This window comes from Amblyomma americanum, chromosome 4 (genome assembly GCF_052857255.1).
Source record: "Amblyomma americanum isolate KBUSLIRL-KWMA chromosome 4, ASM5285725v1, whole genome shotgun sequence".
In the NCBI taxonomy this organism is placed as follows: Eukaryota; Metazoa; Arthropoda; class Arachnida; order Ixodida; family Ixodidae; genus Amblyomma; species Amblyomma americanum.
The window spans coordinates 84087333-84107282 of record NC_135500.1 but is presented as its reverse complement, the minus strand read 5'-3'; the positions used below and the strand labels follow the sequence as shown (position 1 = coordinate 84107282).

The 19950-nt window shown below is 47.5% G+C and overlaps 1 protein-coding gene across 1 annotated transcript in view; it reads right to left on the bottom strand.

Moving 5' to 3' along the window:
- Window positions 1-19950, bottom strand: part of LOC144128106 (uncharacterized) — a 92785-nt gene that overhangs the window by 25001 nt on the left and 47834 nt on the right. Inside the window, exon 7 of the mRNA XM_077661186.1 lies at window positions 16446-16614. Coding sequence (XP_077517312.1) covers window positions 16446-16614 — 169 coding nt within the window. The remainder of the gene's footprint in view (window positions 1-16445; window positions 16615-19950) is intronic.

Here is a 19950-nt window from a genome sequence, read left to right as displayed (position 1 = left end):
ACAACGCTATGACGCTGGTGACAGTCGTTTGTAATTTAAAAAATGGGGTTGCTTTTTTCCGGCACCAAGAATCCCCATGTCTGAAGTGGCGCTATACAACTTTATGCAGATATCGTTCATCTCTTTGTTGACGGGTCGTTCTGCAGTCATAACTGCACGCTTGATACCTGACACCACAAAGCCGATTTGGAAATATTACAAACTCTGTGAGCTGGGATACTGAAGGCCAGCCGTTCCGCAATATAACGTTGTGCCTTGAAACCAAAACTAAGGCGTTAAATACCTAAGAGCTGTTGACTAATCATCTTCTAACCACACTCCTAAGGCTTTTTACGTCTTCAAACTAACACTTGGCAGGCGGCAACAATCATTTGCCCCTAGCTGATCCTTCTTTTGTCAAGGTGCCACCAGAATATAGCTGACATGAAGCATGCGTCGTCAAGGCTGGTTCCCCCAGTGATTGTTTGGCGGCATCCATGAGTGATATGCAAGTGATCCCCCTGGCAGTATAAAGCCTCCTGAAGCAAGATGGTTGCGATGAGGGTGCCGCTCAGCATCCTTGCATCGCGTCTTAAAATCCCGACTCATTGCCAGCTTTCCACAAGCGGCGGAAATTATTTCCCACAAGTTTACGCTTTGATGTGCAGTCGCCCCAAGAAAATAAGATATCAAGCATGCGTCGTCTAAGATGGTACGCTCAGCAAGTGACTTCTGGCATCCACGAGTGATAACTAGAAGACTCATCCGGTGCTATCAAGCCTGCAGAAGCAAGATGGTCACCACATGGGTAAGATTGCTCAAAAGGGGACTGCTCCTCGCCCTTGCGTCGTCTTTTAAATTCCCGATTAATTTCCAGCTTTCTAGAGTCGACAGAAATTCTTGGCAAAAACTGACCGCTTTTTACTCCATCGGCCACAATCAAACTGCTGACATCGAGCATTCGTCGTCCAGGCCGGCTTGCCCAGTGATTGAGTGCCAGTACCCATGTGTGATAACACCAACACTTCCTTTCCTTTGGCAATAACAAGCCTGCTTAAAGGCGACGGTAGACGCATTGGCAAGATCGTAGCCTTATCTGGTTTCCAGCTTACTACAGGCGGGAGAAATTCTTTGCACGAGCTGAGGTTTTCTTCCAGCTGCCACAAAAAAATCGTTGACATACAGCATTCGTAGTGTAGGCCGGTTCTCCCAGAGAATGACTGCCAGCATTCATGAGTGATAACTCAGCGACTTTCCTGTGGCGGCATGAAGGCTGCAGGTGGAAGATAGCCGGTACGTCGGCAAGATTTGTTCGCCAGAGAGCCGCTAACCGTTTAAGCGTAAAATTTTAAAATCAGATCTAGCTGTCATCTTCCTGCAGTAGGTCGAAACTTTCTTCCGCAACCTGATGTTTTCTTAACGCGAGAGCGTTAGTGCCCCCATGTAGCAAAAATTTCCCGGCGTCGGCGCCTTTGGCCACCTTTTGATGCCTCGCAGCCAGAGAAGCAACCTAAGTGGGCCACCTCGGTCACGTGACCTCGGTGCATTGTACCAACCTGCCCACCGGACTGTGAGCAAACAGACTAACGCGGCAGGTGGAAACTAAATTATTGGTAGCAAGAAGTTGCCCGGAAGAGTCGCATATGGCCACCGCTGGATCACTGCGCCAGTAATGATCTGAGGACTCCCAGAGACCTATGAATATAATGTCGAGAATGAGGGATCCCGCCTATGTGAGCATTATCGTATTAACGCTATCGCATCATACCCTTAAGGCGAAGCTAAAGTGTCCCTTCCAAGTCTTTTCTCCAAAGGCTACAAGAAAATAGTTGACATGAAGTATGCGTCAGCTAAGCTGGTTCGCCCAGCGACTGGCTGCTATCATCCGTCAATGGTAACAGCAAGACTTTATTCTAGCGGTATAAAGACTGCTTCAGTAGTCTTGATACCTTACTTGGCAGTAGCGGCGAAGTATCTGAGAACCACCCCTAAATGATTTGTGCTCTTAGCTCAGTTACGGCATCGTATTTGAGTGACAAGAGCACGCGTGTGGCCTCTAGATAGAACACAGATGGTGTCATCATCTGTATTGCAACTCGACACCAGAGCTGCGCCTGTGCCTTGCTGCGTCGGGGCCTGGAGAGTACAAAAGAAGCCCCGCAAAGTCAGCGCAAAGTCTCATTTGGCAGCGAAGCGTCAGAGAAGCACCGCTAAAGGCTTTCTGTTCTTACAAGAGGTCAGTAAGAGCTGTTTGTTCATATATTTGAAATATTCAGTTGTACGCCTCGTCGCTGCTGCCAGTTTTGAATACATGAATATCTACACTGCATGAGTTGCTGATCCTGATGTGCTAAAATACTGGGATTTGAAGTTGACTGTGTTCTTTATAAACTGTTTTGCAGCCTGTCTTTTTGTTAGCTAAAAATTAGTGAAAGAGTTAGCAAAAGCTGTTGATGACGTAAAACGCTATATAAGAGCTGACCTCCGAAATTTGAAAGACGGTGTTAAACACTGTAGCAACATATGTGACGGCATCAACGAAATCACAACCCAGATAAAATGATTTCGGAAAGAACTTCAAAGGCTCACTAAACCGGATGAAGAACTGACTGCTAAAAACCAAAAGCTTACTGAAATGAATGAAGAACTCGAGCAGTATCTGAGAGCAAACAATCTAGAACTAAAGGATGTACCTGAGGAGGGCGACGCAGTAGACATAGTAAAAACGATTAGAAATGTGGTCAACGAGCCGATCGTCGACTCTGATGCAGATGTGTGCCACGGCGTCAATACCTACGATTTCCACAAAAAGAACATTGCTGTGCGTTTTGAGCAGGTGCAGCGCAGAGAGCGAGACAAGCTCCTGCGGAAATATAAGAAGGTCAAGATTGATACAAAAGACCTGGACTACGGCGGCGAGGGCACACTTGTGTACGTGAACGAACACCAGTCTGGCACAAACAAAAGCTTCTCGGCGCAGCCATTACTGAAAAGAAAAGGGCCGGATCGAAGTTTGCGTGGTTTACTCGCGGACGAATTCTGAAATTTGTTGACAAAATTATGACTGCCCTACATTAAACGAAATGTGCACAACTAAGAAGTTACCGTTTGCGACCATACATTGGAACATGAGAAGTGTTAAAAATTAAAATAGATGTCTTAGAAATGTACCTCGATTCTCTTTCGGTAAAAGTTGATATAACAGTCCTTACTGAAACTTGTTTGAAGAAGGATGAAGTGCCTCTTCACATTCAATGTTATACCAGTGTAGTAGTTAGCAGAGAAAACAGGACAGGCGGCGGTATAGCCATTTAATTTTAGTATAGTTACGAGTAATTCTTGGTGACCCAGCGAAGGTAAGTGAAAATAGCGATTGACTATTTGTGAAAGTATCGAACGTGGTAGTCGGTGCACTCTACAGGCCACCATCTGGCATTGTAGCGGAATTTTTAATTTTTTTTGAAAACGCCCTGGAATGACTTGGACGTCTAGCAGCCTCTTTCATTATTCTCGGTGATCTGAAATTTGATGCTCTATCTGATGGACCATGTGCAAAAGAATTTCAAGATATTGTTCATGAGCATGCGTGTAAAAATATGATAACCCTACCCACCCGGATTACTGCTGATACAGCCACGTGTTTTGATGCCTGTGTCACAGACATTGAAATCGGAAATCTTACTGCTGGTGTGATAACAAGCATTATCAGGGACCGCATGTTAATCTTGTGCCTGGCTTCTACGATGCAAATACCACGGTAAAGAGAAGCATAGTAGGTTGGAGGTACGTACAATGAACGAACAGACGTTGGAAAACTGCCGCTGTCTATTAGAGGAAGCAGACTGGCACCAACCCCGGAACAGCTGAAATTTCCTTGATCAGTTTCTTTCCTGCTTTAATACAGTTTTCCTTCTGCGTGATAAGACCAAAATGGAGAAAGGCATGGGTACCATTATACAAAAGAATAAAAGGAAGGGATAGAATGTATTATGCTTTCATAAAATATCCTGGTGTAGCTTTGCTTTTTGAGTACACACAAATCAGGAGTAAACTGAACACGGACCTGAAAAAAGCAAAATCTGAATTTTATCAGAACAAGTTTGTGCAGATCAACGACGACCAGAAAAAAATGTGGAACATGATTACCCACCTTATGAATAGGAAGCAGACTTTTGATGCTGTGCAAGAAGTAGTAATTGTCAACGAGCATGTAAATGGGCAGGAACTGGCAGATGAAATGAATCGCCACTTCCTTAACATTGTTCAATATGCTGGGCAACATGCATGCACAGATAACTGCCCGCAAGGACATAGCCTGCTAATATCTGTTATGGTTTTGCCATCTACTCCTGCTGAAATTCAGACAATAGCCCAGCTAAAAAATGATGCAGCAGCTGGAGACCATGGAACAAAAAAACGAGCACTGAAATGCACTGCACCTACCGTAAGCCCAATGCTGGCACATATTGCCACAGTGTTAGCCATTTACTGGCGCCGCCATGCGGTGGGACAGCAGCCGCTGGTCTTCCTGTTCTTCCCTGGCTCTTGCGTTCGTTCTCTGAGTGTGTCTGCCTGGCTGGTCCTGGTATGCCATTTCGGCCGGCATTCAGTGACGTTTTGGTGCCGGTGCTGGGTAATTTCCCAATGCACGAAGTGCACCCGGGAGCCTCCGACGACGCCCAGCTACACCCCGTGGACACGACCCCTGTCGACAAGGCAAGCCGTCGCTTGCGAGGCTTAGATCCTAAGTTCCGACCCCTGACGGCACCACACCGCGCAATGACGTCCACAACAGCAAGCCAGAGCACCCAGAATGCCGTCACTTCGCCACCGCTGCTTCTTCGTGCGCCTCGCACTCCCAAGTCATTTCATGGCGACAAGTTCGATAACGTGGAAGACTGGTTGGCCAGCTACGACCGAGTCGCTGCGTTTAATCTGTGGGACGAGGACCGCAAGGTACGCAATGTCTGTTTTGCCCTGGAAGACTCCGCCAAGACGTGGTTTGAAAACCACGAGTTCGCTATCCCCACCTGGCGAGACTTCCGGCGACAGTTGCTCGACACCTTCGGCAACAACGAACGGAAGGAGCGAGCTGAAATTGCCCTGCAGTCAGGAGCGTAGCTGCCAAAGGAGAGCGTCGCCATGCTCGTAGAAGACATGACGTAGCTCTTCAACCGCGCAGATCCTACCATGTCTGAAACGAAGAAGGTATGTCATCTTATGCGAGGAGTCAAAGAGCAGCTTTTCGTAGGACTTGTGCGCGACACTCCTAGCACAGTGGTTGACTGCTCGGGAGGCGACGAGCATGGGGCGCGCCTTGCAGCAGAGGTTCGCGCACTGCGGCCGTCCGGCGAATATAATTGCTATGGACGCCAACATGCCGCTACCCGGCACCGAGAGTGAGGCCCTCCGTGAGCTTGTAAGGAGCATTGTGCACGAGGAGCTACAGAAGCTTCGCCCTGTCGAGCAACACCCAGGTGTAGGAGCCATCTCGGATGTCATTCGCGATGAAGTACGTCGAGCGGTGCAGCCAATGGCCTGTCCCCAGCCGCCGCCAGAGCCGTATGTCATGACGTAGAGTGAAGCGTTGCGCAGCTCTGCACAAGCACCACCGGTGTTTTACTGCCCTGCTCCTTCTGCACCGCATCAACGCTTTTCGACTTCGCCTGCCTTCTCCGACGCACGATCACCCCTCGGCAAAGCACACGCATGGCGCACATCGAACAACCAGCCCCTGCGCTTCCACTGCGGTGAAGCCGGCCACATATTGCGCCACTGCCCGTATCGCCGGATAGGCCTGCGATGGTTTTCATCAGACGCAACCCGGCCATGCTATGGAGAACGACCCCGTGACATCGAGCAGTACCTGTCGGCCAGCGTCCCCCCTGTGCCTTCGCCACAACGCCCGTCCAGGTCTCCGTTGCCCCGTCGGTTTTCTTCCCCAGGTCGGCAGCCGTCCATCCGGCAATCCCGTAGTCCACGCCGGGAAAACTGAAGACGGCGACCTCGGGGGGTAGGGCCGCTGTTGCTCCGCAATTCGAACAAGATCCTCCGCTCGCCGACTTGATCCTTCAACCCGATCTTCCACCTGCTCCGACCACCTTCCTACGCCCAGAACAGCCTCTGCTCGACGCCCCATTTCCACGAACACCTAGACCCTCCACTCCAGAACCTTCCATGACACGCGCTCCAGAAAAAGAGGTTGTTTCCGCCGAAATACCGGTCCTCGCTGACAACCGCCATGTGACTGCCCTCGTCGATACCGGCGCAGATTTCTCCGTTATGAGTCGTGGTCTTGCTACTCTCTTGAAGAAAGTGCTGACACCCTGGCACGGAACACAAATTCGGACCGCTGGCGGTCATGTGGTGATGCCACTCGGCGTCTGCACCGCTAGGATTGAGATTCGCGGTATCATCACTGGTTGCTTCGCTGTGCTGGCTGAGTGCTCCAAGGACCTGATCCTCGGTCTCGATTTTCTTCGCGAAAATGGGGCTGTCATCGACCTCCGCGAACTCATGGTGACATTCTCCGCCCCATGCACCATAGCCGACGACAGTGCGCCAGGCAGACCCGTTTTTCGCGTGTCCAACGACCACGTCACTCTACCACCGCGTGCCAGCTAGCTTATTTGCTACGGTGGACTGCGACAACCCCCGCACGTCCAACGGCATCGCAGAAGCAAACTTCTCTTTACTTCTGAGCCAACAAGTCTGCATCGCACGGGGTGTCGTTGCCCTGCAGAACCAGCGAACTGAGCTTCTAGTTACGAACTTTGCGCCGAATACCGCCACTTGGCGAAAAATATAGCCATCGCCTATTTCGATGAAATTAGCAAGCCCGCCACCCACTGCGCGTTGTGAACGTCCCGGGACACCCCGGCAGGAGGACCTAGTCGAACAGTTAAGGTTGACGTGAACCCTGCTTTGGCCACTGATCAACATCGCCGCTTACAAACCATCTTTGACTCTTTTCATTACTGCTTTGCGACCACCTCTAAAGTCAGGCAGATGTCCATAACGAAACATCGCATCATAGTTGATGACAGTGAGCGGCCTATCCGTCAACACCCCTATCGAGTGTCGGCGAGAAAACGTAAGGCGATACGACTGCAGGTGGACGAAATGCTCCGAGATGATGTCATATAACCGTCCACAAGCCCATGGGCTTCGCCCGTTGTGCTGGTCGCCAAGAAGGACGGGACACTGAGATTTTGCGAAGACTTCGCAAAATTACCAAAAATGGACGTTCACCCTTTACCTCGAATCGATGACTCCTTCGACCGGCTGCGTTATGCCCGCTACTTTTCTTCTCTTGACCTCCGCAGTGGGTACTGGCAGATTGAGGTAGATGAACAGGATCGCGAGAAGACAGCGTTCGTTACTCCTGACGGGCTGTACGAGTTCAAGGTGCTCCCCTTCAACTTGTATTCCGCTCCTGACACCTTTCGAAGAATGATGGACACTGTCCTCGTTTTCCTCAAATGGCAGTCCTGCCTCGTCTACCTTGATGATGTCATTTTTTCTGCCACCTACGACGAGCATCTCAAGCGCTTGAGTGCAGTACTAGAAGCTATACGATCGGCCGGCCTCTCACTCAAACCAGAGAAATGCCACTCTGCGTTCCAATGGCTGAAGTTCCTGGGCCATGTCGTGAGCGCTGAAGGTGTTAACCCTGACCCCGACAAAACGGCTGCCGTCTCTGCGTTTCCAACCCCCACTGATAAGCGTGCTGTGCGCCGTTTTTTGGGTCTCTGCGCCTAATACCAACGTTTTGTGCGAGACTTCTCCCGACTAGCCGAGCCTCTAACTCACTTTGCAAAGGACGACCAACCTTTCATCTGGGCCCAGGAACAGCAGACGGACTTCGACGACCTCAAAAACCGCCTCCAAACTACGCCCATTCTTGGAAACTTTGACATGGAGGCGGACACGGAACTACACACCGATGCCAGCAACGTTGGTCTAGGGGCCGTCCTCGTTCGGTGGCAAGATGGTCTTGAACGCGTGATTGCTTATGCAAGCCGCACTCTGTCGGGATCTGAAGCAAATTATTCTACCACGGAAAAGGAGTGCCTTGCTGTCGTTTGAGCGGTAGCGAAATTTCGCCCATACTTGTATGGTCGCCCATTTGAGTCGTGAGCGATCACCACTCGCTTTTTTTTCTTGCGAACCTTAAAGACCCATCGGGGAGGCTAGCGCGTGGGCGTCTCCACTTGCAAGCATTCGATGTTATCATCGTGTACAAGTCTGGCAACAAACACAGCGACGCAGACTACCTGTCCCGTGCTCCTCTCCCGTACACCATTGCTGACACGGAAGACGATCCAGCTTTTCTTGGCGCTTTAACCACGTCCGTCCTTGCTCAAAGACAGCGAGATGACGCCGAGGTACGATCCCTCATAGAGTACCTCGAAGGCCGCACCTCGTCGCACCTCGCGTCTTCACACGCTGGCTATCGTCGTTCTGCTTGCGGGGTGGCATCCTCTACAAGAGAAACTACGGTCCCACGGACTTTCCGTACCTGCTCGTGGTTCCAACGGTGCTTCGAGACGAAGTTCTGCACGTATGCCACGACGACCTTACTTCCGGCCACCTCCTCGGCTTTTCTCGCACATTGGCGCGGATACGGCACAAGTTTTACTGGCCCCGGCTTGCTACAGTTGTCCAGCAGTACGTTAAGTCTTGCCGCGAGTGCCAACGTCGGAAGACACCACCTGTGAAGCCGGCCGGCCGATTGAAGCCCATTGATCCACCTCAAATCCCTTTCCACCAGGTCGGCATGTATTGCTGGGACCATTTCCGACATCATCATTAGGCAACAGGTACATTATAGTTGCCACCGACTACCTCACCCGGTATTTGTGAGACGAAAGCCCTTCCCTGCGGCACCGCTGCCGAAATTGCGAACTTTTTCATCTTTAACATTGTCCTTCGTCACGGTGCCTCTGCGGTAGTTTTAACTGATAGAGGCACGGCTTTTACATCAGTCCTTACTCAGGAAGTTATGCGTCTCAGTGGCACCAGTCACCGTCGAACCACTGCCTACCATCCCCAAACAAACGGACTGAATGAGCGGCTGAAGTAAGACCATTGCCGACATGCTTTCCATGTACGTCGACACCGACCATAAGAACTGGGATTAGATATTGCCTTAGGTCACGTTCGCATACAACACTGCTTTTCAAGAGACGACGCGCTTCACACCATTCCGTTTGGTGCACGGTCGCGAAGCCATGACCATGCTGGACGCAATGTTACTGCCAGATGTTGCACTTCCCTCCATCGCTGGCGCTGAAGAGTTCGTTCGGCACTCAGAAGCCGCCCGCCAGCTAGCTAGACAGCGAACCCGTACTCAGCAGGAAAGCGAGGCTCAACGTTACAACCTTCATCACCGGGCGGTGATTTACCACCCTGGCGATCAAGTTTGGGCTTGGACCCCAATCCGTCTGCGGGGTCACTCCGAAAAACTTCTGCGCCGCTACTTCGGCCCCTACGAGGTACTGCGCAAACTTAGTGACGTTAATTACGAAGTGCTCCCGCAAGAGTCTGTTCTCTCCTCCAGGCGGCAGGCGGCATCCGAAATCGTCCACGTTGCCAGGATGAAGCCCTACCACGCCCGCTAGGAATTATTCTGCCAAGTCCGGCGCCACAGACTTTATTCCAGGTTTCCGTGTTTCCGCGGCATCGGGGCGATGCCCTTTGCAAGAGGAGGGGCAATGCCACTGTGTTAACCATATAGTGGCGCCGCCATACGGTGGGACAGCAGCCGCTGGTCTTCCTTGTCTTCCCCGGCTCGTGCGTTCGTTCTCTGAGTGTGTCTGCCTGGCTAGTCCTGGTGTGCCCTTTCTGCTCTTTCTGCCGGATTTCGGTGACAATATTAATAATGCGATGCGTCAATATAAAAATTAACCTGAAGAATTAAAAAAATTTCCAACTCCCGTGTATAAAGGCGGCGGTGTACTAGATATCGATAACTATCAGCCGATTTCCGACCTCCCGGTTTTTTCGAAGATATTTGAAAGAGCTCTAAGTGTTCGGCTCGCGTCCTTGCTTGGAATGCATCAGATTATTACCCCTGCCCAAAAGAGGTTCCAAAAGAAAAATCAACCGAAATGGTTCTGATTAATAATAAAGAAATGATAGTGGAAAAAATGACCACAAACCTTTAACCCTAGGTTGATTTTTGGACATAAAAAAAGCATTCCACACTGTACAGCACAAAATTTTGATAACGAAGCTTGAAATGTATGGCGTACGAGTAATACCACTCAATTTCATTGAAAGTTATCAATGTGATCGCTACTAGTATGTTGACATTAATGGCATGTCTTCGAGTAAAAGGCGAATTTTATGTTGTGTGCCCTAGGGATCCAATTTTAGGGCTGTTTTTATTCCTAGTATACATCAGTGATATTAACTGAATCAGTTGCCTTACCGACATAAGTTTATATGCGGATGACACCAGTGTCTTCTACACTGGAGCAAACAAAGCAAATTCGGAAACAGCTGCCAGCGAATACTTTCTTAAATTATCACAATGGCTTTTTAAACAACAAATTGACTCTAAATACAAGTGGAACATAGTACATAATATTCAAGCTCATAAATAGGCGAGACTAAGCAACCATAAATATTACCTATGACGGAACTCTGACAGAATGGGTAAATTAAAAATTTTTGGGCGTGTGGTTCGCCGAAGAGCTTTCATGGACACGCACGTTAAAAATTTAAAAGGTGATTTGGCGATAATAAGTGAAGGCATCTACCAAAAACAGGAATCTTATAATCACCTCCATAAAACAGGTATTATGTGGTCTCTTTTTTTCTCCACGCCATGTTATGCAACATCCGTTTGGGGAATGACGACAGCCTATAACTGTACTATAATAAATTAATCAACGCACAATAAAGGTATTACGCTTGTGTGAGAAGTATAGAGGCGACAGGCTCTACTTATGGACCGGGTCACTTTTCATTAAACATGCTAAAAGCAAAGCAGGTCTGTTACTTTAAACTCCTGCAGTGTTTCCACCGAAACAAACTGCATACCCCTCCAAGAGGACATAGCAGTACATAACCGATACGCAATATTAAGCGGAAAACACCTACGATAGGAACTAATAATGGTCGCCAAACGCTAACTTTTCAGTGTAATAAACTGTTGAATAGCTCTGAATGCGCATTGATTTGAACGAATAATTTACTGTTTTTACATGCGAATGCATACACTTCATCGTTAATTCAAAAGTTTCATACACGACTCAGTAATGTGTGCTATAACTAAACTCTTCCCAAATCGGTTGAACAGCCAATCCGAGTTCTGCGGTTTGCACATGGAAACTGTATGTACTACTTGTCACTTGTTGCAAAATGTATATGATGTTCTAGTTTTGCTTTTCTCCTGTATTGGCTTTGATGTTTGCAGTGCCGGTTTCGCACTTGACGTTTCCTGTTGCCTGTGTCCTTGTATACAAAGCTGAATGCGTTAACAGAATCCGCGTTTTTTTTCGTGCGATTACAAATTTGGATCGTTTGAGACTGATGTACAGGGCGGTGCAATTTCGCCTTTTAAGAGTTGTTTACATTGTATCCCTTCAACTGACCGAAGTGTTATCTCTGAGTTCTGTTCACTGATGCAACATCTTGTACAAAGGGCCAAGGCCTCGTCCGGATTTTAGCATTTATCCTTCGCCTCCTCTTAGACATTGTCTCAGGAACAAATAATAAAAAAGATCGTCGCCACATCGGCAAGATTGCTCTTCAGAGGGCCACTATTATTCCAGCGACTCTTAAAACACGGACCAACACCTATCTTTTTACAGACCGTGGCAATTCTTTGCCAGAACCTGACGTTTTTTTGTTTGTTCAGTCGCAACAAGAATATAGTTGGCATAAAACATGCGTCGCCAGAGCCTGTTCGACCAGCTATTGATTCCGGAATCCAGATCTGCTAACTGCGAAGCATTGCTCTAGCAGTATCAAGCCTGCTGGAGCAAGATGGTTGCCACATTGCCAAAATAGCTCACCAGTGGTTCGTGCATCGCCCCTGTGCTGCATTTTAAAGCCCAGATAGTCTCCTAGCTTTTTAGAGATGACGCAATTTGTTTGCCAGAAGCCGACTGTTTTTTTTTTTCTTAAGGTGCCACAAGATCACTAACATTGCTGTTTGGGCGTGTTGGCATGACATAACATGAAAGTTTAAGAAGTCTATAGTTCGATTATCGACGACTGAAAACTCACAAAGATGTCTCCTGGATGTATACGGGTCACACGTGCCACCTACATTCACAGCTAGAAGTGTCCTGTGCAGTCAAGCCAAACGAGGTCATTCTTACTTTCTGGAGCTTGCATATTCGAGATTTATTGTTTTTCTGACTGCGCTTGTGTGATGTCAGGTCATGACTTGCCCATATATTCCACTCTGCGGCTCATAATACATTGTTGCAATTTAGAGTTCGCGCTTAACCTGTCTTCCTTCATCGCCCTCGTCTAGTTTTGCGCTTAACTTTCATGTCGTGCCACAAGAATATGGATTACATAGAGCACGCGTCCTCCACGCCACTGCGCCCAGTGGTTGACTGCCACGATCCATGAGAGATTACTGCAAAATTTTCTTCTGGCGGTATCAAGTCCGCTCGAGGAAGGTGGTCCCAACATTGCCATGATTTATTACAAGGGGGCTACTCATGGTCCCTGCGTCGTTAGTCCAGTACTTTCTTAACGTATGAAATTGACTGCATTCTAGCACACTCGTTGTAAATCAACATAAGATTCTTGTACTACACGTGTTCACAGTTCAAAACATTCTGCTCTGTATATGGCTCCCGAACAAGGCTTGCTTATGTCAGTAGCGGTGGCATTGTAATTTTATAAGCATTAAGTTTGACATCTCCCGTGGCGTCAGAAATCTTCTCTGAAGTGTCCAGAACTTTCTAATTGCCTTATCGCGAACTTCGTCTACACGGGTTAACAAATGAAGATCATGTCTGAGGCACATGCTCCAGTACCCGAACTCGGTGACAACATTCAGAAAAACGTTGTCAATTTTGTGATAAAAAAAGGGGTGCTCTCTGCGCGTCATACGCATAGAAATGGTCTTCTCTGCATAAAGTTTCATTTCCTACCTCTTGCCGCAGGTAGTAATCATGTCTGTGTGGTCGTTCGGTCTGTTGTGACCATCAAAAGAACGTATGCTAAAATAAATATTTGTTTCATCAGCATATTGCTTTAATCTTTATTTCTAGAAAAAATCCAAAATCACAGACGCTGTCACAGACTTTTGCGGAACACCCAATGTTTACATGGACTGTCATCGTTATCGAAAGAAATAAAGCGTGTTCTTTGCGCTTAGGATGCCTCAATCTATCATATAGCCATATTCTTCAATATTTTGTTAAGCATCAACAGTAGGCTTCCGTGCGATGTCGTGTCAAATGCTTTCTTAAAGTCGATGATAATATTCATTTGTCCTTTTCATCAACGCAATTCGCCATCTCATGTACACCTTCGGTTTCTATGGTAGTAGTGGAACACAACCGCCCTGGTGAATTCCCAGAATCCCGTTCGCTTCACAGAATTTCGCGAAAGCTTAAGTTAAATTGGTCATTACATGGTCTACCATCAAATCGCGGATTAACGTTGCAGCTACTAGCCACGACGTTATTATGCGTACTTAATTAGGGCTCTACGCGCGCAATCGAGCTAGAAATTACAATTAAAAATTAACAGCTCTAAGCCTGTCCCTCTGACAGCGAAGCCCATATTGAAAAAAGCCTGAGTGACGTCATGGCCCGACAGCGCCGTTGTCGGCTCCAAAACTGCGTGCGTTCGCGCGCATGGTCAGTGCGGTGCAGAGGACACGCTTACTGGAGTGCGGCCGTGCGCACACTGGGGAAGCCGCAGAGGTTGCAGCAGAAGCCACATTGACATGGGAAGGACAAATTTGTCACCCTGTTGTGTGCTGTGGGCTCTTCTGCGCTATAGAAACGCCGCATCGTCTCTCTACCTTCACCAATCGTCCGCACCCCTAGCCAGAACAACGAACAAAACGCTCCCGCCTACGCTCCCTACGCGCAGTGCGCAGTTCATTTGTTCGACCGCGACCTAGAATATGACCGTCCACTTTTGTTGCGCCGGTGTTGCCTGACTGCCATATGATTAAGGACAACTTCAGAAGTTTTAAGTACAAATTACACGCTGTACCAACTGAGCTCATATTGTTGCTATATGTTCTGGGATGCACAGCGAACAACCTTCAGCAAACAGCTTGCGTATGGAGAATGATGTTTTGACCCCTTTATGATATGTTCAAACATTTTAGAACACGGTCTTCGTAGGAAGAACTATGTAAAACGCACTTCCACATTCAAGCGGTTCTGTTGGTTTGGGAAACGCAAATAGAATATCTTCCTGCGGTTACGTGCAGGGGTAAAAGTAGAGGTCACTCGCATATGCATAAACCATCCGCCAATTCTCGCTACCTAACGCGTCAGAAGATGTTTACCGTCGAAGAGTGGTCTATATACTCTTCTATCCGCGGCCGCACTCGTCAAAAATACCGGTCGACAATTTACTACGTTATATTTTGTACCTTTCTGATAAATAGGCATTATTTTCGCATACTTCCGGTAGCGAGAGACGTCAGAAGATAAAAGAGACTAACGAAATACATCAACAAGATAGTAGGAGCAGCGTTTGTATACCATCTTAGGAAGAAGTCAAGAACTTCGCCCAGTCCTATAGACTTTTCGCGTCGAGATTAAGGAGCAAGTTAAAAACTCCGATGTGTGTAATTGTTATGTCCTGAAAAGAGCGTAGATTAAATGATCCATCTAGCTATGGTATCGCGCCATTATTGCAAGTAAATACAAACTAACAGTATTCTTAAAAAAGCCGCGCCTTTTCACTCCTGTATGTCGCTAACTATGCAAGTATCGGTTTTAAAACGGAATAGGGGATTGCTGTTTTTACACATATAGACATAATTGTTTCAGCAAAATTTTAATAAACGTTCTTTATTGTTCACTCATAAACTGCTGTTTCGCTCGCGAAATCTCTGATTTGAACGCCTAGGAAAGGTAATTAATTCTGTCATTAGCTGGATTTATATGTTAATGTGTCTCATTTGTCGCGTTCACGTGTTAGGAGCCCGGAATGAGCCCAGCTTTCTGCAGGCAGCGGCATTTTTTGCACACCAGTTGACGTTTAGTTCTGTTCACGTCGACTAAGGCTCTAAGCTTCCTTTCTTTTGTTCTTCCCGGCGACTGCTCTGGGACGTTCTGTTCATCGCCGGTGGTGTCTCTACAGCGCCTACGTCCTTTCCAGAATATTCCGATCCTGTCCCTGACGATGGTCTTTTCTATTGATGGACACCCTCTACAAGTGTATTCAGTTTGGGTTGATAGCGTTCTATAATGGCTGTAAAGATGTTTTTCTCATTGCTATCGGCTAAAGCTGGCGGCTCGAAGTGTCATGAGTGCCTATCGGGGAAAAAACAGCGCCCCATGCAGTTCCGGGCTCATGTGCCTCTGTTGTCCTTGAAACCCTTAGGAGCAAAATATGAGATATCACGAAAGAAGCTGGCTGGCCTTTCTCCCCCCCCCCTTCCGCTTGATGTCACTTCACTTTTAACCTTCCCCGGAACTGACGTCTGACGTCTGCTGTCGAGAAGAGAATATTCACTCATCCCTGAGCGAGTTAAGGACGTTTTCATGCACCTAAGAAGAACGATTTTCTGTTTCTGCTAGGTCAAAATGTAAGAGAAATCAAATGCACCGAAACGGAGATTTCTTCTCTCCCGCTAAAAAGCAAAGGGGGGAGGGGGGCCGAGATGGACTCTTTGGAAATTGAAATGAATAAGTGGGAACAATTCTGTCGGTGTTCAAACTGCCATTTCGGCGGCATTCCTCCTGCATTGAATAAAGATTTCCCCACTGGTCGTGCGGATTTTGCCAAAAAGTTCACCATTAAATATTTGCACTATTTCAACGTTCTTGCTAAATACCACTTTCCCTCTAAATAAGACAAATTTCCAGCCATTTGGCTCAAGATTGCAGTTTTCTATCAATGAAGCATGGGTGGCTTGGCGTCTTAAGGACGCGGTTCCACGCCAATATGATGATGACGGTCCCGCAGCTCTATTTTAATGAGAATATACTGGCAGAAAACAGGCAGGTTTTTTGGCTAAGCAGTACAAACGGAAAACCTAAACTGGTTTGTTTTTGTACAAAAATGGGAAGGTATTGACTAAGAAGGACGAAAGCTCTTCTGCAATTACTGGGTGTGAATCATGTGAATTATCTGGCGTGCCTAACGTAGCCGTTTTAAGCGCTTTATCATTCGCACCTGTGCTATAATTATTACTGTTTGTCGAGTGAGTGCCCGAAAGCTTTAGTTTACTTCCAGGCGTTTGAGCTTCATATTTCTGACTCATCAACGTGTTGCGCAAGCAACTTCAGGTTTTTTACCTTGTGCTTATCGATGGCTTCAATCATTTCAAGGGGGCCAATCATGGCCGGCGTCACAGCAAGCAGAGCGCCGTCTAGCAGGCCTACAAAGGGGTACAGCATCCCGCTCTGATGCATAATTGGGTTGTGGCCCAGCAGCACGTCGCCTTCTCGCCAGGGCAAATGCAACCTGCACAAAACAACGGCATTACGCTGTCGAAGCTGAGCGTATCTTCACGTTTAAAATGCGATCTTGGGGCGTAAGGATGAGCTGATGCATAAATGACAGTCATTAAGGTGAAAGCCTTGTATGTCCCATTAGCACAAAGGCCACAGTCCGTCAGCGTTCATGCGAAGAAATTCCTCAGTGACGTCGCCATGCTCTCGCATGACGTCAGCAGTAGACCATTAGGCAGTGACGTCTACAGCATAAAGACAAAATGAAACTTCTAACGCAGGTGCGGAGAATTGAACCAAGGACCCCCGGATGGCGAGGCGAGCACGCAACCTACAAAACCATGTTTTCTCTTGGCAAGTAAAGGAGAACCTAGTGTATGCGTTTATACACCTATTTGTTAGCATACGGCTGTATGCTAACGAATAGGTGTGTAATTAGAAATGAAAGAACCAGTAATGAACATCACAAAAGAGATTATTATGCGACAATGATTTCGCGTTCAAAGCACGTAAGCAATCTTAGGGCTCCTACGCAGTTTTTTTTTTCATTCTGGTAGGTAGTGGCTAACGTGCTCACGCTGCGCATGGATTATGAGACAAGCTGGAATGGAGGGCAATTGAATTGCCGTCCATCTAACGCTGCTTATCATCCATTGCCATTGCATAACAGAATGGCATTCTGGCATGTAGCCTGTATCAAGTACTGTAGCCGCGCTCGCTGTACGAAGCCGAATACATCTCGGACATGTTTCATTGACCGCAGACATTTCAACCCATGCTGCTCTGAGGCTATTGAAATTTGAGCCTTTGGCTACACTTCCCTCTGGTACCTTTAAAGGTACCATATGAAACATCGAGCTCGATTCGAACCCATGCAGGCTCACAGCCGGTAGCGTATGAGCCTGATGCCTCTTACCACTAAGTAATTGCATCGCGCACAAGGTTGGACAAAAACGCACCTCGAGACGCAAACCCGACAAAAAATTGGTTTTTGAGTGAAGTAAAGCGCGCAGTATCTGTTCTATTTCTCTATGGGCTCCCCAGCCGATCCGTCAGGAAAGGAATTAAGTAGAGTTTAAATAAGAGTAATGGGGTCTAAAATAATTTCTACCACCTCGGGACCTTCAACGTGCACTGACATCGCGCAGCACAAGGCCGCCTTTTGCATTTTGCCTGTATCGAAGCACGGCGTGCAAAATGCACGTTCACCGGCGCCGCTGAAACTGCGAAGGTCGAGGCTCATGTTCCTGAAACGGCTTCCAGACGGTTGTCTCTGTGCTACTTGCGGAGGAAGGCTCTGGGTCTGTCGAACTAAGTCCTTAACGCTCGCAACGCTCGCTCGTGCTTACGTCATAGAGCAGAAGGTCTGGGCGAGAGAAACATTTGAGCGACGTTTAACCTACCATTAAGTGGTAGAGATCCGTGCCCACCCAAGATGTGCATCTCTTTCACAGATTCATAGCTTGCGGGGAGGCCTCATACCACCATCGGTGCAGTGATGCAGCGCTTAAACGGTATGCCTGGGCCCAGGCAGATGGCAGCTTCGAACACAGCCTGGCTGCTTGGTTTATCTTAAGGCCCTGTGTGCACTCTTGTGCACTGGTGGGGCTTGTGCGGCCCAGGTTGCTCGTCCTGAGCTCCCATAAGGCACATTTTTGCATGGATTGTTCTTCAGGCGGCTGTCGATATCTCGACCAATGAGCTGATGCGCACTGCCACAGGGGTCAGGTGGCAAATACAATGCATTTTTGAAGATTATTTTATAGCCACCATCCATGGTAAGCAGGTTGCTCACACTGCCGACCACGGTGAGCAGGACGCCACTGCTCCCCAGAACAGGTGAGCCAGCTGGTTTTTCGTGAGGTGGACGGACGGACGCCAGCACCCCTAATGCCCTCGCAATAAAGCAGGCATGCATTTCTTCTGTATTTTATTCCTGAGATCAAGGATATGTCCTACCTTTTACTCCGCTAACAGTATCGTCGAAAACGCTAGTATTCCTGCAAAAAATCGTGGTCTCTGCGGTGGCGCGTACTTGTGTGTGTCAATTTCAAAGCCGCAATCGAAAAGAGATTAATGTAAAATGGATACATGCAACCAATGCTACGAATGCATACCTCTTCCACAAGGTCCCATGATCGCCAGTGCATTTTCTCAACAATTTATCCATTTCGTCAGTTTACTACGCGCTACTTATATTAAAATTCCGCAATTCTAACCGTTCAAGTATATGTCATCATACAATGTTTACCGACAGAAGAGAATGTGCCATTGTTGATGTTCATGTTTCCGAAGAGAAAATGTGGGGCACACTTATGCTCGACCTTACTTTTAAGGGTACAGAGCAAAGAGTATAATTACACAGGGTAAAGAGTTAAGGGTATAGAGACTCCCTTCAACGGAGTGGGGTCCGCTTTGAACATTACTTTGGAGACACAGACACGGTTATTTATTTCTGTTCTGTTTTTATTTTCTTTTATTTTTGTAGGTCTTTCTCATTTTATTTGTGATTTTGATTTATTTGTCACAAGACACATTGCTACTCTTTAACCAAATCGAACGAACCTTCCGCAGTAGCTGAGAGGTTGAGCTCCCGCCTCACGACCCAAGAGGCAGCGTTTCGAGTCCGTGCTTGACCACATTTTTCTTTCCTGCGAAAAAGCTTTTCCTTCTTCAGAGGCATACGTAATGATGATGGAACAACGTCACGCCCCTCTACAGCAATGATGAATTGTACTGTGACGCCATCACTGTTGATCTGTATGATCGGTGTCGGGTGTTTTAACTAGCCGCGCAAACTCATGTGGCTGTGACGGCATGACCCTCTAGACCAGTCTTTATTTTTCCACTCGCCAGCGCCAACAACTAAGGCGGCTTCTTCGCTAATCTAGATCCTTAGCTCTATCGCGTTAAGTTAATTCGCAAGATTGCGTACAAAGCACATGTTTACATCTGCATACTTGCCGCTCACACAAAAGGTTATCGCTACAGATAAAAAAAAATATGCCAGGAAGCTAAAGCAGGGGGTAAAAGACCTAATTTTCGGGAAGAAACAGTTTTCACGTGGCTCGCAAATCACGCAAAGCTCGCGAAATCTAGACTACGTGAAAATTTCAGCAAAACAGCATATCAAAATTTCCCAAAAATATCTGGGATTAGCATAATGTCGGTACATTAACTAGAATTGGAAAGTGTAGGCGCAACGGTAACCCGTGGTGAATAGAAAGTGCTCAAAGAGTTACCTTCCTAAGCTGTCGGCCGCGTTTGCTCTTTGGTTTTCAGTTTATTTGCTTATTTGTCCCTAGCGCTTCTATTGTCCGCGACACTTCTGCAATATGCCGACCACAGC